This window comes from Monodon monoceros, unplaced genomic scaffold, assembly GCF_005190385.1.
Source record: "Monodon monoceros isolate NGI ecotype Baffin Bay Population unplaced genomic scaffold, NGI_Narwhal_1 Super_Scaffold_5, whole genome shotgun sequence".
Taxonomy (NCBI): Eukaryota; Metazoa; Chordata; class Mammalia; order Artiodactyla; family Monodontidae; genus Monodon; species Monodon monoceros.
Genome location: NW_021703782.1, coordinates 105,748,597 through 105,772,375, shown reverse-complemented (window position 1 = coordinate 105,772,375; position 23,779 = coordinate 105,748,597). Strand labels below are relative to the sequence as shown.

The following is a 23,779-nucleotide window of genomic DNA, read 5'->3' as shown; positions in this document are numbered from 1 at the left end:
CTGTCTTTTTTTTTTTTTTTTTTTTTTTGCGGTACGCGGGCCTCTCACTGTTGTGGCCTCTCCTATTGTGGAGCACAAGCTCCAGACGCGCAGGCTCAGCGGCCATGGCTCACGGGCCCAGCCGCTCCGCGGCATGTGGGATCTTCCCGGACCGGGGCATGAACCCGCGTCCCCTGCATCGGCAGGCGGACTCTCAACCACTGCGCCACCAGGGAAGCCCCCTGCTGTCTTTTAAAAGGCTTGTTTCTGATTATTTTCTTGGGCTAGATTCCTACAAGTGGGGACCCGGTCAAGGGTCAGAACACGTTCAAGAGTCTTGATAGAGAATTTTCAGATTGCTTTCCAGAAAGATGAATTAACACAGGAAGCCACCGCTGCCTTCTCTACCTTCACCAGCATGAGCATTATTTTATTTTTTTTTACTTTGGCAATTTGCTAAGCTCCCCAGTGCTAAACATTATGTAATATCATACACAGACACAGACACACAGACACACACACAAAAAATCCCCGGCAGGGGGTACTCATTTTACAGACGAAGAAACAGGCTCAGAGAGGACTCCTGCATCAGCCAGGGTCGCCTAGCCAGAAGGCAGTGGAGCCCCAATTCAACACCGGACCTCTCCAAGGCTAGCACCCAGATCTATTGGTTGCAAGCCTAGGCGATCTTGACTCAACCCACCCCTCCTTCCCCATTGCCTCCGTCTTGGTTCTCACCAGAGCCGAGTGATCTAATCTGGGCGGATATGATGCTGTCACACTCTTCCCTAGCACTCCCTGCCCCTCAGGGGTAAAGACCAACTCTTCAGGCCCGCCTTCAAAGCCCGCATAGTCCGGGCTTCCCTTCCACCCAAAGGCGCAAAGTCCCCTGAGCCCGACCCCGCCCCGCCCTCCGGCCACGCCAAGCCGCGTTCGCGCCTCTAAGTCCAGGCAGAGTTAGGCACCTGTGCTGCCGCCCGGGGCTGTAGTAGAGCCGGTCCCTAGCTTTAGGGCAGCGCTAAAGTCACATGACTGCAGTCACATGACTGCAGTAACTGGTTGATACTCGGGTCTCCGCTGGGCCGGCCTTAAGTCTGCGCGTCCCTAGCGCCACCGTGCGCCGCGTGGCATACAGTCGGCGCTTAATGCAAAGTGAGCGCATTGCCTAGGGCTGTTACAGCTCTGGTAGGCTCTGAGCAACAGAAAAAGCAAAGGGAATTGTTCTTACTAACTGCGGATTGCAGGACCGTTCAGGGGCAGGATGAGCGCCGTTTTTACCATTAAACTCTGCCCTCCTCACCCGCTCCCCAGCCAACCCGGAGAAACAAACAAAAAAACACTTTCAAACCGATCTCCCCAACCCTTCCAAGGCTAATTCTTCTGCCCCGTTGTGCCGGTCGTCCTCTCGCTGGGTCTCGGTCCCCGAATGTACAGCCGGCGGCTGCACGCCCCCTCCCACCCCAGCCCCGCGCGGGGTCTCCGGATCGCGGGACAGTGGCGGCCGCGGCAAGGTCCGCTGGGGATGGTCCCCCTCAAAGTCGCCCGCGATGTCCCTGCCAGACGAGAGACCCTTCTGGGCGACAGACGGACCTGGGGCTCAGAGCCGCCCCTTACCGATGCGGAGGACGCGGGGCAGAGGGTCTGCGCTGCCCAGGGTCCCCTAGCAGCTCGGAACCACTCCCAGCGCCGCCCAGCAGCTGGGCGAGCAGGTGCCGCCCCTGCAGCGCGAAGGGTGCACGGGGCGGGATCTCGCGGCGCGGCCGTGGGCACCCGGGCCTCCCGTCCTCCAGAGGGCGCTGCCCTGCCCTGGCCTGCAGACTGGCCTTCGGAGCGGACAGGCCGTGGCGGAGCAGCGGGGACCCCGGGAGCTGCGGGGACCGTTGGAGCCGCGATCCGGAGCTCGCGGCCCACCCCCCACGGTGGGGGCTGCGCGACTGAGGAGGGGGTTCGGGGAGGAGGCTGTGTGGTTCCCGAGGCCAAAGCCGCGCTGGGAGGCGAAGTGCGCGGGCCGAGCGCGGCTGGGGGGACGCCGGAAGCCTTAGGGGCCACTTGAATGGAGGCCGAGGGCTTCGTTGACAGGTGGGGACACCGGTTTTGACGTGTAGTGCTGGCTCTGTCTGTAGAGGAAGGGGTTCAGCGGAATGGGGGGGATTAGGGTGGAGGGAAGCCTTCCTCCTACTTTGTTCGTGGAAGAAAGGGAAAGGTGGGGGTGGGGCGGCGCTGATGTTATTGACAGAACATGTGCGCAAGGGACAGGGTGGGAGTATCAGAGGGGTGTGAGTGGACAGGGGCTGGCTTCGCTACGTGATTGGCGCAGAGAAAGGCTGAAGGGTGGGGTGGAAGGTGTATTTCTGTCGGACGCTCGTCCTGGAGCTGCGGAGCGGAGGGAGTCGGAGGGATGGAGGGTGCGGTTGGGCGTTTGGAGGAGGGACTATTGGGAAGATATGGGGGAAATTGGCGGGAGGGTGGTTGAACTCTGCTGCTGGTGGAATTGGAGGTGTATGGAAAGGATGGGGCGCACGCGTGACACGCTCTGGGCAGGACCGGGAGGGTAGCCGTGAAGCTCGGTCGGCAGCGTGTGAGGGCCGCGGGCTGGGGGTGGGCGACAGGGACCCGGCCTGACTCCTTCCCTTCCCGCAGCCGCCATGTTCAGCCAGCAGCAGCAGCAGCAGCTCCAGCAGCTCCAGCAGCAGCATTTGCTGCAGCTCCAGCAGCTGCTCCAGCAGTCCCCACCGCAGGCCCCACTGCCCATGGCCGTCAGCAGGTAAGCTCCCCACTGGAGGGGTGCGCGGCTCTAGACCTGCCCCTCTGACCCATGCCTTGGAGACCTCCTCCCAGCCCTTTCTCTCAGGAGCATCCCTGTCTGAGTCCTGGAGGTCATCAGTTCCCACCCAAAGGGGATGCTCTGTCTGCAGTAGAGGGGGGCAGAGAATGGAGGTGAGGGGTCTCAGGGAAGAGGGAGGGTTTGACTCTCCCCAGAGCCCTCTGACACTGCTCTCAACACACAGGGGGCTCCCCCAGCAGCAGCCACAGCAGCAGCTCCTGAATCTCCAGGGCACCAACTCAGCCTCCCTCCTCAACGGCTCTGTGCTGCAGAGAGCTTTGCTTCTGCAGCAGTTGCAAGGTATGACTGCGGGCCCTGTCTCGCTCCATCTTAGCGGGAGATCCCCAGCAGCCCCACGGCACTGAATCTCATCAAATCCACACAGTAACCCTGAGAGGGAGCTGTGTCAGCGTCCTGGTTTACAGATGAGGACACTGAGGCTCCAGGAGGTGGAAGTCCCTAAGTTGCTCAGCTGAATGCAGGTCTGTCTGATCACAGAGGTGTACCCTTGGCCATGGTGTTAGCTCTGTGGGTGCTACTCAGCACAGTTTGCTGACATTCAGATTAGATGATATGATGGATGGCAAGATCTGTTTTGACCACCCTCCTTTGCATCCTATTTGACAGATGAGGATGCCGAGGTCCAGAGAAGGGAAGTCATTTGCCCTGAGTCACATAGCATCAGCAGTGGCTGAGCTAGACAGAGGCCTGGGCCTCCTGACCCCCTGGGTCTCTGAGTGGGTGTCTCTAGCCCTCTGCGTTAAGCCTATGTCCTTACCTGAGTTTCCCCACGTGGAGAGCAGTCTTTCATCTCTTCCTTACAAGAAGCTGCTCCCGATACCTTAGCCCCTGCAGGAGTAATCCAGGGGTCCAGAGACGTGGGGCCAGCTCATCTTCAGACCCAGCCTCTCCCGCACGGTAGCTGTGGCTTGCTGGCTGGTTCCTCAGGGCTGGGCACTGTGCTGAGGCCCTGACAAACCCAATTCCTTGACTCTGCTGACAACCCTAAGGGGAGATACACTCATGATCCCATTTTACAGATGAAGAAACTGAGGCCCAGGTGTTGATTAGTGGTCTTACTACAGAGCTATGTTCTGAGACACCAGGCTATCCTGCCTCCCAGCAGGGTATGCAGTCAGGTCAGAAGATGTGATGGTCATCACTCTTCAGCCCTCCTGGGGCCACATGGGTGTGGATGGTCCTGAGAGCTGGCTTATAAATGATAGATGATGAGTAGAGAGATAAAACCACACACAGGGACCCACAATGTATATATATTTTTTCACTTTTTCTTACTCATTTTAAAAGTCATACTCTTCGGGCTTCCCTGGTGGCGCAGTGGTTGAGAGTCCGCCTGCCGATGCAGGGGACGCGGGTTCTTGCTCCGGTCCGGGAAGATCCCACATGCCGCGGAGCGGCTGGGCCCGTGAGCCATGGCCACTGAGCCTGCGAGTCCGGAGCCTGTGCTCCGCGATGGGAGAGGCCACAACAGTGAGAGGCCCGTGTATCGCAAAAAGAAACAAACAAACAAAAAAACAGAAACAAAATAAAAAGTCATACTCTTCAAAGAAGAGTGAAAGAAATATTTTAAAAAGAGTATAAGAAAACCCAAATTGTCATATGCAGATTCACTCCTAAAGAAAAAACCACCCTTTAAAGTGTTGGTGTATTTCCTCCCTTTTTTTTCTAGGCACAAACTTGGGGACTTGTATATGATTGTGGTTATTGATATAAGTGAAAGGCTGTATCTTGTTTCTTTTTCACTGAATATAGTGGCATGATCATTTACCAAATGATTTGAAAGTCTCTGTAAAGATTGTTTTTGAACAGCTGTTTAATATTCTGCTGGAGGTGTGTGCCCTTGTGTCCCTAAACTTTCTCAGCTGTTTTCTTCTGCTTCTTTTCTTTTCTTTTCTTTTTTTTTGCTTTAAATAATGGAATGAATATCATGTTTCAGAATTTTCTCTTAGAATGGATTCCCAAAAGTAGAATGACTGGGTCAGGGGGGATGGGTATTTTATGGCTCTTGATAAGTATTGCCAAATTGCTTTCCCAAAGGACTGGACCAGTTTGCAATGCCACCAGCCACATATGACAGTGCCGGTCTCACCATGCCCACGGCAACATTGGGTATTATACTCTTGATATATATATATATGTATATATACATCTAATCTACTAATTTGCTTGGCAAAAGCTATATCATTAATGTTTTAGTTTACATTTCTTGGAGTGCTAGTGCGGTTGAATATTTTATATTTGTCTGTTAAACATTTGTAATTCCTTTTGTGACTTGTCCATGTGCTTTGTCTATTTTTCTTTTAGAGTGTGCCACCTTTCATCTTACTGTTTTTAAGAGCTCGTTAGCATTCTCTCTGCACATATGTGTATATGTATTTGTTTTAAGTTAATGTTAATTAAACCCTTAGTAAATACCAGGCACATTTGTATATCTCATTGAATCCTCATAAAACATTGTGAGTCAAGCACTATTACTATCCCCATTTTACAGATGAGGGAACTGAGGCTAAGAAGGGGAAACTGATTTGCTCAAGGTCACAGGTCTTGTACTGTGGAGTCTGCATTTGAATCAGTTCTCCCAGCACATCTGACCCATGCACGCCCTTAACCCCTGTGCCTCCCATCCCAGCACTGGGTCAGGGATTTAAACTGTCCTTTATTGGGTCACACAATTCCCAGTGCTGGATCTCTGAGTCAGATGAGGTACCTGCCCTTAAGGGGTTCGCAGGGTGGTTAGATGGTGGGCAATGGGAAGCAGACAAGGAAATTGTGCAGGTGGTCCTAGAACAGGGAAGCTGGGGCCTCTGGGGATACAGAGAGGGTCTGGGAAGGCCTCCCAAAGGAGAATCACCTAAAGGGAGGAATGAAGGATGATTGGGATGTAGAACAGTCCAGACAGAAGAAACAGCATGTGCAAAGGCCCAGAGGCAGGCAGAGACCAGGCTTGTTTGAGGGATGCATGGGAGCATGTAGCTGGAATAAAGTGGGCACGTGTGTGGGGAGAATTGCGAGAAAGGAGGTCAGGGAGGAACGCAGGACTGGGCCTTGCACGGTGAAGAATGGGCTTCGTTCCTGAGTATCAGGGAGCTATGGAAGGGTTTAGGCAGGGGGAGGGGCGAAGTCAGAATGTGATTTTTGAAAGATCACTGTTTGCTGCTATCCAGTGTGAAAACTGTGTCTGAAATTCACACAGGGGATGAAGTGGCTTTGGAGGAAGGGGGGTGGTAGGAGTGGAGATTTGAAGAGGGGTCAGGCTAGACTGAGGAGAGGAGTAGGAGTCAGTGTTAATAGAATCTGGTGTTGGCTTGGATGGGGGAGGGTGAAGAGAGGGAGGAGTCAGGAAGACGCCCAGAATCCTCTCCGGTAGCCAGCTGTGGACAGCAGTACTGCTCCCATTGACCCTGGACAAGCCACTCCTTCGCTTTGTGTCTCTATTTTGTCATCAGTAGAGAGGATAATGCTTACTCTGATGGTGGCTGGGCGGGGTGACTGAGGCCATGCATAGAAAGTGCTTAGCAAGTGCCTGCTTCCCAGGAAACTTTTGATGAAGGGTAGCTGCTATTGGTAGGAGAGTGTCTTATTATTCCAGGCACCAGTCTTCTTGCTGGTTCTCCCTTTGGGTCCTGTGCTGAATCTTTCACATACCTTAAGGTGTACACTAAAGCATGCTTGAGGGTGAGCAGAGTTGCTGGGGGTGCTTGAGCCACTGACCAGGGAGGCATTTGGGGTGGGAAAAGGCCCCCTTCTCTCCCCAGCTGGAGCAGAAAACGCTAGCCCCTAAAGCCCCCTCTCCACCAGTGGTCCAGGTGGGACTGCGTCTTCGGCTCTCATCTCTTCCCTCTGGCTGCCCTTGGGTGGGGAGGGTCCCCTTGGAAGTTAACTGTGATGATGCTTTGGGGGACTGACCCCTGACTCTAGCCTCTACCACCCAACCACAGTTGTAATCCCTTTTCTCCCCTCTTTTCACACACAGGTAACCTCCGTGGCTACAACCTGGCAACCCCAAACCTGACAGCTCCCAGCCTCACACCCCCGCAGCTGGCCACCCCAAATCTACAGCAGTTCTTTCCCCAGGCCACTCGGCAGTCCCTGCTGGGCCCTCCTCCTGTTGGGGTCCCCATAAACCCCTCCCAGCTCAACCTTTCAGGGCGGAACACCCAGAAACAGGCCCGGACCTCCTCTACAACCCCCAGTCGCAAGGTGAGTGGTATCTGGACTGGAGAAGGCGAGGATGGGAATGGGAGAGGGTGTATCTGGGGATCAGCCCAGCTCTGCCCTCTCTGGCTCACATTGGCCTTTGGGCAGGTCATACCCCTCTTTGTACGTCAGTTTCCTCATCTGTAAAATGGGGAAGGGGGCAGGAGTTAGACTCGCTTAGTGTTTCCCAAACTTTAAATATTCCTGAACCCCGATGTGATTTTTGCTATATCCAAACACCACCAGTACTATTATTTATTCCTTTTTTAATTACTATTTATATTATTTACTAATATTACTAATAGTATTTACTAATATTTCTCTCTTTTTGAAAAAACTGATACGTAACTGACATATAACATTGTATTCATTTTAGGTGTATTCTACCAATTTTCTTTAAATCAGCTCTGCCCAGTGGAAATAAAGTGTGAGCCATACATGTAATTTAAAATTTTCTAGTAATCACAGTAACAAAGTAAAAAGAAAGAGGTGAAATTAATTTTACTCGCATATTCTATTCAACTTAATATATTTAAAAACTTATTTCAACCTGTAATCAATATAAAAAATGAACACGGCATTTTACATTCCGTTTTTTTTTTGTTTTTTTGTAGTAAGTCTTTAAATTCCGGTGTATATTTTATGCTTATGTCTCAATTCGGCTTCCAACATTTCCAGGGCTCAAAAACCAGGTACATGTGACTAGTAGCTACCGTCTGGGATAGCACAGCTTTAAATGAAGTAGCTGCTTCTCTGCTACATTTAGTTAAAAAGGAAACATTATATCACTGTCTGAAATTTAAAAAAAAAAAAGCTCAATTAATTGCCATACATAGAAGTAAAAGAAAAGTGACTGGGGGTAAAACAATGTTCTAAAATCCTAAACTCTACACTGTTGCCAGCCGAAGGTTCTGAGCCTCTACTGGCCTTTCCCTGACAAAAGCAGGAAGCCTCAGAGAGATTTTCAAAGGGAATAATATCCTCCCTGAGGCTGTCCTGTCCCTGAACATCCTGGCAGCTCCTCACACACACCACACTCCTGAGAGCATCTGGTGGTGGAGGGGTGGAACACCCTCCTTTTCTGGCTGCTCTGGCGCCAACCCACATCTGGAGGGGAGGCATTTCCCTCCAGAGGGGGGTCCAGGCGGCCTCTGACTTTACGGTCAGGCTTGTCCTAACACAGTCTGGCCTAGTGTTTACCTCCTTGCCCCCATTTTACATATGGGAAAACCGAGGCAGTGGGGTGGAGGTTGCCCTGGACTGCACAGCTGTCACGACAGACCCAGAGTCCAGCCCTCCTGACTCACAGGCCAGTGCCCATGTCGTGCAGGGTGAGAGCTGGGTAGTTTCTTAAGGGTGTGGAGTCCTGATGTGGTGCATGTTTGCACTCAGCCCTGGTTCCTGGGGCTTAGTAGGAGGGAGGGAAGCTGCATGTGGATTCCTGAGGCTTCCTGGGGTGCCCTGGAACCATGTGGAGCTGTGTGTTCATTTCACAAATGTCTGTTAAGTCCTGCGGAGGACTCACTGGTGCAGAGAAGGCATCTGGAGATGCTCTCCTGAGATCTTGGGCTGGGGAGGGGGTGGTGGTAGTGGTGAGACCTTAATGCAAATAATGCTCCAGCCAATGAATTATGACTATGAAAAATGCCACAGAAAGGAAGCCTGGGGCCCCTGGGGGCCTGTACTATGGGTTAGGAAGGCTTCCTGCCAGAAGTGCCTTTGAGGCTCTGGGAGAAGGCCTGGGGCTTTGGGGAAACAGAGAGAAGGCCAGTGTGGACATAGAGAGGGGGAGGGGGAGCGTGGGGAGAGCTGAGGCTGGAGGGGTGGGCATGGGGTACGGGCCAGATTGTGCAGGGGGGTGGGGCGGGTGGGTAGTTTCAGGCTTGGGGTAAGGAAGGAGTCATCCAGGGCTACGGGAAATCACGGGAGGGTTGCAGCCTGACAGAGATGAGAGACATGATCAGGTTTGAGAAGGGTCCCTCAGGAATTCCCTGGTGGTCCAGTGGTTAGGACTCTGCGCTTTCACTGCCGTGGCCTGGGTTCCATCCCTGGTCCGGGAGCTAAGATCCCGCAAGCCAAGCGGCATGACCAACAAAAAAAAAAAAGAGAGAGAGAGAAGGATCCTTCTGGCTGCTTTGTGGAGAACAGGGTGGGGAATCAGGAGGCAGCACCGTGGACAACGTGAAGGCATTGCATCCCCCAAACCTGCATTTACTTAACCGGCAGGCAGCTAGATGGAACCCCCTGGACAGAATTCCTGGGGTGTTTAGGATCTTCTCTGGGGCCAGGCCCCGTCATCCCCTGGGGGACGTGTTGCAGCTGCTCTTGGGCAAGGGAGTATTTACTGGGGTGGGTGGCGGGTATCATAAATGGTTTCTGAAAGGAAGCAGGATTCTTCTTCTCAGACGATGCCTGTGGAGGACAAGTCGGACCCCCCAGAGGGGTCTGAGGAAGCCGCAGAGCCCCGAACAGACACACCTGAAGGTGAGGGAGGGAGGTTGCTGGCCCTTCAGAGGGGACGTGGGTTAGGGCAGTGGGGTGCAGGGGTGGTCAGGGAGGCAGGGATCTTGCAGGGTGGGTGGGGGGGTGAGCCCAGGCCCCATCTCCTGGATCTCGTACGTGCTATATCCAGCACGGCAGTCATTCACCTGCCCTCCATTTCAGACCAAGAATCTCCCCACTGCCCAGATGGCATCACTAAGGAGAAACGCACTGCAGCACCTGAGCCTGAGTCTTGTGTGGCGTCTGAGCCACCAGCTAAAAGGTCAAAGAGGTAACTGATGCTGAAAACCTGCCTGGGGCCCAGGTACCCTGTACCCTGATTCCTGCAAAGGCAGAGGGTAGGGGGTTGGTGGGGTGAGATCCTTCAAGGAAAGGGCCTTGGTTTCTGGCTTGGAGGAATGTCAAACCTAATTCTTCACCTTACCTGGGAAGGCCCTCAGCCAGACGGACTCTGGCATCTTCACTGTGACTGAACCACCTGGAGACAGGTGAGGTGGCCAGCTTGGAGGGATGAAGATGTGAACCTGGAACCTCAGAGAGTGGGCAGAGGGTAGGCAGGCTTACAGGACCTCGGATACATATTAGCAAGCTGTGGGAGGTGGGAGCAAGTGATCCAATTTATTTAGGTGAAACTGGGACCCAGAGAGCCGAGGGGGCTCATCCAAATCCCTAGCTTTGTACGTGGCATAGCTAGGACTGGAGCTTAGGTCATGGCCTTTCTTGGGAGCCCCTGGGGCCAATTGAATTTGATCTTCTTTTGATCCTTCCTAGCTCAGAGGAGCCCACAGAGAAGGGGACCCCAGGGCAGCTGCAGGCAAAGGTCCAGCCGCAGGCCCGGTTGATGGCACCAAAGCAGACACAGACAACCGAGCTGCTGCTTGAGCCACTGGAAGCTCGAGTGCTGCCACGATTTCAGCCACGAGTTCTGCAGATCCAAGCCCAGGTGCAGCCACAGATTCAGCCAGAGACTCAGCCACAGATGCTACCATTGAAGGCCCAGGTGCAGCCAAAGCTGCAGAAGCAGGCACAGACACAGACCTCTCCAGAGCACTTAGTACCACAACAGGAGCGTCTGCAGCTGCAGAAGGAGGCAGAGCCACAGAAACAGATGCAGCCACAGGCACATTCACAGTCCCCAAGGCAGGTGCAGCCACTGCTGCAGAAGCAGGCACAGACGCAGACGTATCCACAGGTCCAGACAGAAGCGCAGCCGAGGGTCCAGCCGCTGGAGCTGCCACTGGAGCAACCTCCAGTGCAGTTGCCAGTGCAGCCACTGGAGCCAAACCAGAGACAGCCTCAGACTCAGCCACAGGTGTCAGTGCCGGCACTGGAGAAAGCCCCAGTTCCGGTTCACTCTGCAGTGCTGGAGACGCCGCCCGATACAGTGGAAACTGGAGCAGGTAAGTGAGCAGTGGCTCCCAGCCGGCCTGGTGATGGGACAGCTCTGCCTGAACCCTTCAGTCCTACCCTGGCACTGTCCAACCCTGACTGGGTGCTGCCTGGGACTGAGGGTTGGGCCTGGATCTAGGGTTCGGGGCCGTCTGCACTGGAGGCTTCAAGGTCCTGGATGTGGGCAGAGAAGGTGGCTCTTGGGCCTGGGTCCCTCAGGGCCCAGGTGGGAGATGGACCCTGGGGAAGCAGAGCACATCTGTCATTTCAGGCCTGGAGGAGGCCTCGCCGGAGCCAGTGGGCACCCAGGTTGGCCTGGAGGAGAGCCAGGAAGAGTTGACCAGTGGCCTGGATGTGGGAGAATGTGAAGAAAGAGCAAGAGAGATGCTGGGGGTGGGTAGAGATGCTGATGAGGACCACATGGTGCACCCCCTCAGTGCCCCCTCGGGTTTCCCCTCCTGTGAAATGTGACAGCAGCCCTCCACCTGGGTTCTTGGGTAGATCAGACTGGATTTGGCAGTGGTTCAGTGACAGTGGTTCAGCCTTCACATGCCTTTGCTCTGATGATCTGGAGGTACTTTTAGTGATAAGGGTCCCTTCCAGCCGGCTCACCCCGAAACTAGAGCCCCCAGAGCCCCCCACAGGTAACGTTGCTCCAGCGGAGGGAGCGCAGCTGGAAGCCTGTGCCTGGGGCTCAGGGCCCAGCCCTGCCTCCTGGCCAAACCCCCTCCCTTCTTCATGCGTCTCCATCTGTCATGTGGGGGGTGGGGTGGGTAGACTTTAGAGTGAGGCGGACCTGGGTTTGAATCCTGACTGTGGTGCTTCCTGGCTGAGCGAGCTTGGGCAATCACCTGACAACTCAGAGCCTCAGTTTCCCCACTTGTAAAGTGGGCTGTCAGGAGGGCTCCTAGATGTTTAGCATGGGGCTGGCCCACTGTAAGCGCCCAGCTGGTGGTAGCTCTGCTCCTGCTTCCGGTGTAGGTGTGGGGTGCCGGGGGCTCCCTGAAGGTCACCATCCTGCAGAGCAGTGACAGCCGGGCCTTTAGCACCGTACCCCTCACACCTGGGCCCTGGTCCGGCGACTCTATCTCTGCCACCCCTGCGGCGGCCAGCACGCCCTCTAAGCAGGCCCTTCAGTTCTTCTGCTACATCTGCAAGGCCGGCTGCAGCAGCCAGCAGGTACCGCCCCCAGCGGGTGGGTGGGGAGGTCACGTGGGCGGGCGGAGGGTTTGGGGTCTGTATGTGATGCCTAGCCTGCCCTTCCCACGGCTGCCTCTGTGGCCACATGGGCCCTCAAGCCCCACCCCCAGCAGCTGTACATTTGCTCACAAAACATTTCCTGACCAGCCAAGCGGGCAGGATTTTAGAGTTGGGTGGACCTGGTTCAAATCAGCCCTGACTGGCCGTGTGGGTTTCGGAAGGTGAATTCCACCCTTTGTGCCTCGGTTTCCGCATGTGTCAGAGGAGGAAACATTTAGAACCCGCCTCTAGAAAAAAAAAATAGAACCCACCTCACTGGCAAGTTCTGGGGATTCAGCGACTCGACACTGAAGTCATAAGCCCCAGGCCCGGCCCAGAGCGAGTGCAGCATTAATAACAGCATCATACTGGTATGATTATTACTATCGCTATTGTTACCTTCGTCCCTCTGTGCCTCCCCTGAGCAGAGCCATGGGGACCTGGAATTTGATCAGACTGCTCCTCGCCTTGGAGGCGCTCAGTCTCCAGGGGGAGCAGAGGCTCTGGCTGGCATGTACTCACTCCGTGCCTCCATTCACCATCCTTCTCTGGCCACACAGGGTTGTAAGAGAAACGGCCTCCCAGCGGAGGTGGGGTGAGCACGAAGCTAAGGTTGGAGGCCTCTTCCCCGGGCCGCACTCTTGCCCACCGTTCTGGGGCTCACTCCTCATGCCCCTTCCTTCCTCTCGCCTGCTGCAGGAGTTCCAGGACCACATGTCGGGGGCCCAGCACCAGCAGCGGCTCGGAGAGATCCAGCACATGAGCCAAGCCTGCCTCCTGTCCCTGCTGCCTGTGCCCCGGGATGTCCTGGAGCGAGAGGACCAGTGAGTGGGGGATCTCAGAGCCGCTGTAGGGGGGGTAGGCGGTCTCGCAAGCCAGCCCCGGCAGAGAGGGACCCTGAATCTACCATCCACAAGGTCTGCTTTTGGGTTAAGCATTGCCCTCCCTGAGACACCTCGTCACATCACTAACTGTGTGGCCTTGGACCTCAGTTTTCCTTATCTGTAAAATGGCCTCACGAGGGGTGTAATGCAGGAACTCATGAGCTAGACAGTCTCTTAAGGTTATATCCAGGCAGGAACAGTGTGACCATGTATGTGGGAGGGAAGTGGGTTGTGGGACACCCTGCTCCCCTGGCATATATGCTGACCCCAACCACGGGGGCCTGAAGGTCAGGATCTGCTCATCTTGTGGCTTGAGGTTAGAGCTTCCCTGGGTCACCCCCTTTCTTTGTCGTGGGGACTTGGCCCATCAGAAATGTCAGCCCTCCCAGAGTCTGGGACTGGCTCTTGGGGTGCTCTGTGGGCAATCACTGAGGCCTGCAGGGGCTGGGAGGCATCATCAGTGAAAGAAACAGGATGCTGCTGGCTCGGGACACCCTGCGGGATATGGGCTGTGTCTCAGAGGACAGCTGCCACTCAGCTCCAGACCTCCTGGTTTTTCAGAGGCATCTAGAAACCTAGATTTGTATGTGAATCTCCCAATTTCAAAATGTTAACAGCTAGTTCAGAATTAAAACAAGATGAAACAAGTCCTGTGGAGGCAAAATCAGACCCTTTCAGAGGCTAGATAGGCCTTGGGTCAATGGTCGGGGACTGTGCCGTGAGCATTTATAGAGGGTCACAGCTTGAAGCTCCCTGCATGGGGTGAGGGGACAGGAAGGGCCCTCGGGTAGCTTCAGCTTGCATCTCCTGCGTGACGGGAAGCACTCTCTCCAAAGGCTTCTGTGTCTCTGTTAGGCAGTTCTCACTAAGAGAAGAGCTTCCCTGTGGCTTTGTAGGATGTTCTCCAGCCTTAAGGCTCCCTTTGCTTGCTGACCTAGGAGTTATACTTAGGCCAAATCATCATAAAGACAGGAGAAAGGTGACTCACAGAGTTGCTCCTTGCAGAGTTAATGCAATGGTGAAAAAATTTAGTTGGAAATGATCTATTCAAAACTAGAGGATTAGTCAGATCAGTTTAAGTCTTATCCACTTGGTGGTAGAACTAATTCTAGGGAATTTCTGATAATGTGGAAACATATGTGTGATGCAGCGTCAAGTTAGAACAGGATCCAAAATAGCGTTTGCAGAAAGAGTTTGATTATATTCAATATAAAAATAGATCTTGGGCTTCCCTGGTAGTGCAGTGGTTAAGAATCTGCCTGCCAATGCAAGGAACACAGGTTTGAGCCCTGGCCTGGGAAGATCCCACGTGCCACAGAGCAACTAAGCCTGTGCGCCACAACTACTGAGCCCACGTGCCACAGCTACTGAAGCCTGCGTGCCTAGAGCCCATGCTTCGCAACGAGAGAAGCCACCGCAATGAGAAGCCCGAGCACTGCAACGAAGAGCAGCCTCCGCTCGCCACAACTAGAGAAAGCCCGCATGCAGCAACGGAGACCCAACACAGCCAAAAAAATTAAAGAAACAAACTAATTAATTAATTTAAAAAAAGATCTTGTGACGGAAGAAAACTGCAGGGCTGTAGCCCAAGCTATAAACAAGCTTCAGGTGGAGGGGATTCCGATTACATTGTCTTCTGATGACGTCTGCCCTTGAATCTGGACTTGGCCCTGTGCAGAATGTGGCAGTCCTTCCGATAGGCTGTGTGTCCTTCTGACACAGTCAGAAACTCTGGGCTGATCCCATGCCAGGCCCCGGGGATGCTGGGGTGCTGTCCTGGCTTCCCAGAGCTTGCAGTCCAGTGAGGGCAGAGAAGGGATCAGGTCCTCCCGATCCATCGTGGAAAATGCTGTAGCAGTGGCACTTTGGGGTCCCAGAGGGGGGCCTGGCTACCTGGGATTGGGACAGGTCCAGAAATGGGGAGAGGTGGAAGAACAGCTCTGGGAAAGGGAGGTTTTTTCTAAACTGAAGGATAAGAGGAGATCTCCAGGACAGATATCCTCAGTTCTGTCACCGTCCTGGTAGCCTCCTGGTATCCCAGATGCTTCTAAATCTCATTTCTCCCCCCAAGTTTTCTCTCTTATTCCTATTTAAGTATTCTTCCAGATGAGCCTCAGGACCGTTTTGTTAAGTTTCCAAAAAAACGATTCTGTTGGAATTGCATTCCGTTTATGGAGCGTCTGGAAGAGCTGCTGTCTTTCCAGCAAGAATGCGGTGTCACACTGTACTTGTTTTGATTGTCATCATTTAGAGAGCCTCCACCCAGGCGCTGGTGCAACACCTGCCAGCTCTACTACATGGGGGACCTGATCCAGCACCGGAGGACGCAGGACCACAAGGTATGAGGGCCCACCTGCTGCGAAGGCGCCCAAGCCCAGGGCTGGGGAGGAGGGAGCCCAGGTTGGGAGCAGAAAGCAAACATCAGCCTTTGTCACTGCGTGGCCGTAACTCATGACGAGTCAGTCACGTTTTTCCTCTTTGGGCTTCAGTTTCCCCATCTGTCCAGCGTGGGCAAGGCACCATCTCACCCTGCATTCGGCCTCGGGGCTCGTGGGGTCCTCAGGTGCCTGCCCTCTCTCCCTGTCTTCCGACGGCCCTGTCTCTGTTGCCATCTGCCGTCCTTCCTTATAGCACAGGGACGGGATGTGTTTGCCTGTGTCCTGTGCAGCACAGCCGGCTGACTACAGGAGTGGCGGGCCTGCAAGTGGGAGGCGAGGTCTCGCTGGGCCCTGCCTGGCTGCGCCTGGGGATGCTGCCCGCCGCCCACTTGGCCTGCCTTCCTGTCCCCAGATCGCCAAACAATCCCTGCGGCCTTTCTGCACTGTTTGCAACCGCTACTTCAAGACCCCCCGCAAGTTTGTGGAACATGTGAAGTCCCAGGGGCATAAGGACAAAGCCAAGGAGGTAACCCCAGCTCCCTCAGAGGACACGGGCCCAGGGAAGTAGAGACTTGGCCAAGGCCACACAGCAAGTTGAGGTGTATTCCAGTCCAAATTCATAGCAGGTCCGGGGGAACTGGAGTTCTCTGGGGTGTGGGGAGGATGGGGTGTCGCACCCTGGCTGCCCAGAGCTGACTTGAGCCTTCACCCACTCCCTGGGAAGCTGAAGATGCTCGAGAAGGAGATTGCCAGCCAAGATGAGGACCACTTCATCACGGTGGACGCCGTGGGCTGCTTTGAGGGCGATGAAGAAGAGGAGGACGACGATGATGAAGAAGAGATCGAGGTTGAGGAGGAATTCTGCAAGCAGGTGCTTGGGGGGACGTGGTGTGGAACGGAGGCTGGAGGCTGGACTCCCAGCCCAGGAGAGACCTCACCCCGCCTCCCAAGGGCCAGGAGGCACTGTGCTGGCATCTTTGGGCACTAAGCCCTGCCACGATTTAGTATCAATAGGAACTCTATTCAATATGACGATATGTAAATATACATCATGACACCTATAGGGTAGCAGGTGAAATATGCAAGGTCTTCAAAGCCTGGCTGCTGTTTTTACTTGTGGAAGAGAAAGGGCATCCTAGGGCAAGAGAACAGCATCATAAAGGCATGGAGAGGGCTTCCCTGGTGGCGCAGTGGTTGAGAGTCCGCCTGCCGATACAGGGGACACGGGTTCGTGCCCCAGTCCGGGAGGATCCCACATGCCGCGGAGCGGCTGGGCCTGTGAGCCATGGCCACTGAGCCTGCGCGTCTGGAGCCTGTGCTCCACAATGGGAGAACCACAGCGGTGAGAGGCCCGTGTACCACACACAAAAAAAAAAAGGCATGGAGAGGGGAGCTATGTGGTGCATACAGGAAAAGTCAGTGAAAGGTGATGAGGATGGTGGCGAGAGCAGTGAACATTTTTTGAGCACTTACTATATGCCACGCGTGTACCAAGCACTTTCCTGGCAGAATCTCACCCACTTGGATGCCAGGAGGCGAGACTGCAGAGCCCGTGCTCAAAAATACCCCAGCTCTGCTGCTTCCCATGAGCGAGGAGCTGGAGGAGCTTTGCAGTTTAACAAGTGTTTCCAGAGCATCTGTCTGGGCCAGGCCCTGGTGCTGGATACCAGGGGTACTTGGGGTTGAAGTTCTGGCCCCTGTCCTCACAGAACTTGTCTGTTACAGTCCAGGGTGGTGAGGGGGCAGCCACAGGGGGCGGTGCATAACGGGGCTGTGGATGGAAGGTTGCGTGGGTGGCCTCCAGCCCTAAGCAGGTTGGGGGAGATGCCAGCTTTGCTACTCAGCGGTCAGCAGTGGCATGACCCTGGGCAAGCCCCTTGGCCTCTATAAGCCTGTTCCTCTGCTTAGAATAGTCCCAACTCAGACTGTAAGGAAGGGTCACAGCCCAGGGGGTGGTCGTTATTCTTAAAAGCCAGATTTGTTTGCAAGGCACTGCTAGGCGTGGCCTTGTGTGGAAGGGGCTCATGTCCAGCCAGTGAGACAAGGGATCCTTGATCACTTGAAACCTACCCCCTAAGACCGTGGTTGCTGCAGCATTAGGGAGCTGGCGGGGGGCTCATGGCAGAGTGTAACCAGGGCTGGGGGCTCACCAGGGCTCACTACCCTGCACCTCCATAAACCCGCTGTATGACCCTGGGCAAGTGAGTTAATGTGCCTGGGACTGTTTCCTCTTATGTAAAATGGGCAAACCATAGAAAGTTGTTATGAGGATTCAGCGAAATGACACGTGTGATGTGTTGGGCATACCTGGCATGGATTATGGCCAGTGTGGGAGCAGGAGGGCTTCCTGGAGGAGGGGACTGATTGAGCTGAACCTGGAAAGTATAGATTGGGAAAGGCACTCGGGGGGCAGGATCAGCATGTGCAGAGGCTCAGAGCATGCCACCCACAACCTCCTGGAAATCAAGGCGGGGTTCCTTGATTGAAGAGCATGGGTGGGTTCCAGTCCCTGCCTGCGTTTTGGAGGCTAGGGGAAGCCAGAACCAATGGAGGCCCACACCTGTGTGTGTTTCCAGGTGAGATCCAGAGATATATCCATAGAGGAGTGGAAAGGCTCGGAGACATATAGCCCCGACACGGCATATGGTAAGACCCCAGCCCTGACCCCACCTGCAGGAGCTGCGGCCCTCAGGTTGCCTCCAGGCGACCCCCCAGATCCCAGCCACAGCATCCTGGCCAGGCATCCTGTCCCCTCGTCCTCTTTTCTTTTCCCATCTGGAGGGTGGGGAGGGGTAGCAAATGGGCCCCTAGAGAAGGGGGGACACCTGGCTGGTGAGGCATGTGAGTGCACAGACCCTGCTGTCCCACAGGTGTGGACTTCCTGGTGCCCGTGATGGGCTACATCTGCCGCATCTGCCACAAATTCTACCACAGCAACTCAGGGGCGCAGCTCTCCCACTGCAAGTCCCTGGCCCACTTTGAGAACCTGCAGGTGAGTCAGGCCCCCTTCCCGGCTCTGCCCTGCCCAGGGAGTCAAGACTGTGTCCTAGCTGATGGGGACAGCCAGTGGCCACCGCCCTCCTGTGTTTGGCCTCAGCCCCTGGGTACAGCCCCCAGTGAGAGGCTCTGCCCACAAAGGGAATCAGAGCCACGTTGGGGCCAATGTCTCTCTGCAGTTGTTATGGTGGGTGCTGAGGGCTGGGCTGTTAGCTCTAGAGCTCTGGCCCAGAGAGGCTGAGCACATCACACAGGGTCACACAGCATGTCTGACACTGTCTCAACTGGGCTGGGGAAGCAGCCTCTGGCCAGGAGCACACCAGGTGGGGAGGAAGCCTGGCCTCACCTGCACTCTCTGTGTCCAGAAATACAAGAAGGCCAAGAAGCCCAGCCCCACCACCAGGCCCGTGAGCCGCCGGTGTGCAATCAACGCCCGAAACGCCCTGACTGCTCTGTTCACCTCTGGCGGCCGCACACCCACGCAGCCCAGCACCCAGGACACAGCCAAAACCCCCAGCAAGGTGACAGCCCAACCCGCTCAGCACCCACTACCCCGGCGCTCAAGCCGCCTCAAAACCTGATGGAGGGAGCGGCCCACAGCTGCCCCGTCTGGGTCTAGATCTGCTACGCTTTTTAGGAGTCTGTGTGGAGACTGTGACATGGTTGGTGTTTTTACTCAAAATCCAATAAAAGAAGGTAGTTTGGCTGTATAGTCCCCACCAGCACTTCCGTCTGGGTGGACAGGGAAAGGGGGCCCCCAGCTAGCTCTCAGTCAGCACCCAGCCCCTGCGGGTAGTGTGGTGGCAGAACTGGAAAGCTGAAGACAGGCTCCCTAACCAGGGACTCTGGGATTATGAGGTGTTTCACCTCCTGAGCCTCAGTTTCCCTCTTAATAATGTACCCAGGCTAGGAAAGTACTACCTTCAAGTAAGATCTCATTTAATCTTCACAGTGTCCCTAGGAGGTAGGTCTTGTTATCCCCAAATTATCCCATTATCCCAGATGAAGAAACTGAGGCGTAGCAAGGTCAAGTGCCTGCTGAAGGTCATATATCTGGTGAGTGGCCAGGACTTGACCCCGAGCCTGAACTCTGGACCCCCCTGTCCTGGCCTCTCCCAGCTGGACCCTACGGAAGCTGAAGGGCAGGAGTGGGGGCCCTCACTGCTCAGGCCCTCTGGTTCCAAGTTCATGTTCATTAGCGGGGACCCCACCCTTCTTGTCAGGAGACCTTATAATGAATCATTAGTGAGTGGGGCCCAGGCTGAGCTGGCTCTTTAGTTCCACTCCCCCATTTGGAAAGACCCTTAGAGACAAGATAACCAGACCAGCCCTAGTATTGGCCAGCTGGAGAGACTGAGGCCAGGAGAAGGAGGGTGGAACCCAAGGTTGTGCAGCATGTCTTTATTTTTTTTGAATTTTATTTATTTTTACACAGCAGGTTCTTATCTATTTTATACATATTGCACAGCATGTCCTGGTGTTGGTTGTCTTAGTGAAAGGCCCTAGAACCCAGAGAAGCTGAGCACATCACACAGGGTCACACAGCATGGCTGATGCTGTCTCAGCTGGGCTGGGGAAGCAGCCGCTGGCCAGGAGCACACCAGGTGGGGAGGAAGCCCTGACCTCACCTGCACCTCTGTGTCCAGAAATACAAGAAGGCCAAGAAGCCCGGCCCCACCACCATGCCTATGAGCCGGTGTGTGATCTATGCCTGGGATGCCTCCACTGGCCTGTTTACCTCTGGCGGCCACTGGGGTCCTCATCCCGGGATACAGAGGAGAGAGGAGGCGCGGTGGTGTTGGAGACCAGTTTAATGTGGACGCTCAAGGCCTGGGCTGCGTGGGGAGCGCACACACCTGGCCAGCAGTGGGAGGAAGCCCTGAGGAGGGGGTGCCGGGAGGTGGGGCGGGCCTAGGTACGCCAAGTGGTACCAGAAGAGTGGCCTAGGCCGGCAGACACTGCCTCCCCCTGCCCCGGAAAACCTGTAGGCCAGCCCTTGAGAAGGTATCTAAGCCAGGTAGTGAGTGCTCAGGCCAGAGCCTGGCCAGGGGCTCCCAGAGCCTAGGGGCTGGCATCGCTGGGGGCCTCCCCAAGCTGCTGCTGGAACTCAAGGCGCGTCTGCCGGTTGGATTCAAGCAGCTCCTGGAGGCGGGCATGGAGGTGGTCATTCTTCTCCTCCAGGTGGTCCAGACAGGAGTTGATCTGGTCCAACATGGAGTTGATAGCAGCGTATTCTGGGAGGAAGGGGAAAGAGAGTCAAGGTCCCATATCTCCTCAGGGATCACAGGCACACACCCCGCCCCCCCCCCCCCCCCCCGCCACTGTCCCCCAGCCTGCCTCTAAAGAGCTTTGGGCAAGTCCCTACTCCTTCCTGAGGCTCACTGTCACCAACTGGAAAATGGCTGGATATCAAAGGAGGAAAGGCTTTGGAGAAATACCTTAGTGTACATACAGCTTTTTCTAGGGTTAGGTTGGTCACAGGGAGGTTAGCCAGACAGTGTCCTGCCCGGGAATTCCTGCCAGGTGCCAGGTCTCCTCTCTACTTCCTGCATCAGCTGCCTAGAGGCCAGAGCCCATGCTCCTGAGCCAGGCAGTCACGGCCTCTGTCCCCAGGCAGGCCCTCCTCTCCAGCCCTTCTGGCTCCCCTGCCCTAGCTCCTAGCAGACTCCAAGGCCTTGTCCCCTTCTCTAGCCCCACCTCCCCTGCCTTTTCCTTTCCTCTCTCACATCTGCCTTTGCCCACCTCAGGCCCCTTGAACATGCTGTGGCCTCTGCCTGGAATGTGCTGTGTCCTCCTTCTGTCTTCCTTCCCTCCTCTCCTCCTGGATGAACCCCACTCATCCTTCAGGTGTCAGCGTGGATGTTGCCACAGGGAGCCCTCCCACGCCCCAGCCTGATCGGGCCTCTATTCCTGATCCCCTTGCCCTCTCACACCTCCACGGCCCCCACCTCCGGCTCGGCTGCTGTGACTGTGTGCTAGTCTGTCTCCCCCACCAGACTACAGTGAGCGCTGTGCGAGAGGTGGAGTGTTCACTGTGCTCACTTGTGCTCACTGCTGTTTCCCCAGTGCCCTCAGTGTCACACAGTAAGCATCTGTTGAATGAATGGATGGATGAATGAATGAAGCCTGACTCTCCAGGCTTTCTGCCTTTCCTTAACTGCCCCTGCCATCCAGAATGCCTCAGCCGCTCAACGACCAGCTCCAAATGCCTTCTCTTCCAAGAATCCTTCCCTGGTCTCCACCAGAAACCATCACTCCCTCCTCCACAGACACTCCTGACCTGCCTCTCTCAGCCACACAATGTCCGCTAGGACCCAAGGTCTGGGCCTGTGCCCACTGCGGGACCCAGTTGTGAGCCAGCGCATGACTCGGATACACTCAGCTGCCAGCTTGGGACAAAGGGGAAGCGGCTGGTGGTGTGTGGGAACGACCAAGGCTAGAGGAGAGTGTCTGGGATAAGGGTGCAAATGTGTCTGCATTCTGGGGGAAAGGGTACCCATTGCCCAGAGTTGTCCTAACTCACAGAGGACAGAGTCCTGGAAAGCCTCTGCCGGATCCTGGAGTCCAACTCCCTTGTGGTACAAATGGGGAAACCGAGGCCCAAGAAGGAAGAGACCTGCCTGGGGTCCTCCAGCTGGTTGGTGGCAGAGCCAAGATTCAGACTTGGGGAGCAGGGGCACTTGGGTTTCAGTCCCAGCTCTGCCCCATCCCAGCAAGTTACTACGCCTTTCTGGAAAAAGGGAATGAGAACTGGGTTACTGTGAAGATTCAAATACACATATCAAGAGCTCAGGGTCTGGCCACAGCAAGCACTTAGTAGATGGTCGCGATTATCAACATTTCACATTCCGGCCAAGAGACACAAGTGGGGAGAAAGACGGGGGAGGCAGCTCTCTCCGCTACTGGGGCTAGGCTTTGTCTGTGTCAAGTGTCACGGGTACCTCCCGGTTCCAAGTTTTTGCCTTCCATCAGGGACACCCTCCTCCCCAATGCCCTAAGTCCTGTGAATCTGCCAACTTCCACTCAGTGTGACTCCTGGGAGACCCTTCCAGATGCCCCCAGCACAGCTGCCAGCGTGATTACCACACCTGGCCTTTGTTCACCAGCAGTGCCCCAGGCAAACCGGGCAGCCCACCACTTACCCCACTTACTCTACCTCTTTATTAAATGCAGACCTTGAGTGATGAGGTGCTTTAAAACACTTGTGGTGACGGTTGCACAACTCTGTGAATATCCTAAAACCCACTGAATCGCACAGTGTCAATGCGTAAATTGGACAGTGTGTGAATTATAGCTCAACAAAGCTGTTACCCAAAACAAAACCAAAAGCAGACTCCAAACTTACCCCACATTTACTAAGTCCTGCCCTCTAAGTTAATAAACTAAATTTGATTACACTAAAGGGAATAATAACCACTTACAGAACACTTGCATGCAGAACACTTGCATGCCTGAAGTCTACTATTTTCTATTCACTTTCTCATTTAATCCTGATACATCTCAATGCGGGAGACACTAACCATTATTGTTATTTTACAGATGGGGAAACTGAGGCTGCAGAAGGGGAGAAGGGAGCTGATGGTTCTCTCTCCTTCCCCCCCTACCCCCACCCCCTGCAGTGCTGTGTAGGCAACAGGCCGCTTTGTAAGCAAGTCACATTCGCCAGGGCTCCAGGCCACACCAGCAAAGGTGCCTGGGGTTGCTGACTCAGCAGGGCGGCACGCCCACCCAGATAGCCCCTCCTGCCAAGCCAAGACGGTCCACTCCCGGCCCCGGCCCCTTAGGAGTCTCCATCTCCACATGGGCTGAAAGAAGTGTCTGGAGCAAATCCCAATCCCAAAGGGCGAGTGACCTGAAGCGGCCTCAGTTTCCCCATCTGTAAAACGGGGCCTGTCGCCCACAGTTCTCGAAGGCTGCGGTTTCCAGGGACCCGCTCGCAGGTGCTCGTCCCAAACCCCCGGAGGGTGCTTGCTGCTCCGGAACCACCCTGGGGCGGGCGGATGGGAGGGCTCTGCGGTTCCTTCCCGGTCCCTATCCCGGCCCCGATTCCCCTTCTCAGGAGGGCACCCCAGAGAAAGCAAAGTCGTTTCAGCAGCCCCCCTGGGTCACCTGCTTCCTCGAAGCCGTCGTCCTCGCCTTCCGCGCCCGCCTCCACCGGCATGCCCAGGTCCCCGTTGGGGCCCGACATTGTGGGCTCGGGAGCCGCAAGGGCAGCGCGACAACTGATCGCGGCAACAGTCGCGCCGACAACCGGCGCGGGGCGGAAGAGGGAGGCGGTGGATGGAACTCGGGGCCGGAAGTGCGGAACGCCGCGGCGGAACGCGCCCAGTAGGCCGGGACCCCGCCCCCAAGGCGGAGCTCGGCAGCCA

General features: G+C 55.3%; 2 protein-coding genes across 4 annotated transcripts; one reads left to right on the top strand and one right to left on the bottom strand.

Moving 5' to 3' along the window:
* The first annotated feature begins 1,796 nt into the window (after positions 1-1,796).
* CIZ1 (CDKN1A interacting zinc finger protein 1) lies at positions 1,797-19,116 on the top strand. Of its 3 annotated transcripts, none has more exons than XM_029203181.1 (17): positions 1,797-2,058; positions 2,620-2,743; positions 2,988-3,103; positions 4,862-4,933; positions 6,798-7,024; positions 9,427-9,505; positions 9,686-9,794; positions 10,295-10,923; positions 11,184-11,305; positions 11,894-12,091; positions 12,851-12,975; positions 15,287-15,374; positions 15,826-15,939; positions 16,138-16,284; positions 17,990-18,059; positions 18,284-18,405; positions 18,776-19,116. In XM_029203181.1, the coding sequence occupies exons 2-17, from the start codon at positions 2,625-2,627 to the stop codon at positions 18,989-18,991; spliced, it is 2,553 nt and encodes an 850-aa protein (XP_029059014.1). In that variant the 5' UTR covers positions 1,797-2,058; positions 2,620-2,624; the 3' UTR covers positions 18,992-19,116. The 3 variants fall into 3 exon arrangements, with proteins under 3 accessions (XP_029059014.1, XP_029059012.1, XP_029059013.1); XM_029203179.1 differs by having other exon boundaries at positions 9,412-9,505; XM_029203180.1 differs by having other exon boundaries at positions 1,831-1,898; positions 9,412-9,505.
* A 663-nt stretch (positions 19,117-19,779) lies between these two features.
* Positions 19,780-23,733, bottom strand: CUNH9orf16 (chromosome unknown C9orf16 homolog). The gene is made up of 2 exons (XM_029201487.1): positions 23,520-23,733; positions 19,780-20,644 (listed from the first exon to the last, which is right to left on the bottom strand). The coding sequence occupies exons 1-2, from the start codon at positions 23,596-23,598 to the stop codon at positions 20,472-20,474; spliced, it is 252 nt and encodes an 83-aa protein (XP_029057320.1). The 5' UTR covers positions 23,599-23,733; the 3' UTR covers positions 19,780-20,471.
* Between the last annotated feature and the right edge of the window lie 46 nt (positions 23,734-23,779).

Coding starts and splice junctions, on each gene's coding strand:
- CIZ1 (XM_029203179.1), top strand. CDS start 2,625: ATGTTCAGCCAGCAGCAGCAGCAGCAGCTCCAGCAGCTCCAGCAGCAG. Junction 12,092..12,850: donor CCGGCTGCAGCAGCCAGCAG/GTACCGCCCCCA, acceptor CGCCTGCTGCAG/GAGTTCCAGGACCACATGTC. Junction 18,060..18,283: donor TAGCCCCGACACGGCATATG/GTAAGACCCCAG, acceptor GCTGTCCCACAG/GTGTGGACTTCCTGGTGCCC.
- CUNH9orf16 (XM_029201487.1), bottom strand. CDS start 23,598: ATGTCGGGCCCCAACGGGGACCTGGGCATGCCGGTGGAGGCGGGCGCG. Junction 20,645..23,519: donor CGACGGCTTCGAGGAAGCAG/GTGACCCAGGGG, acceptor CCTTCCTCCCAG/AATACGCTGCTATCAACTCC.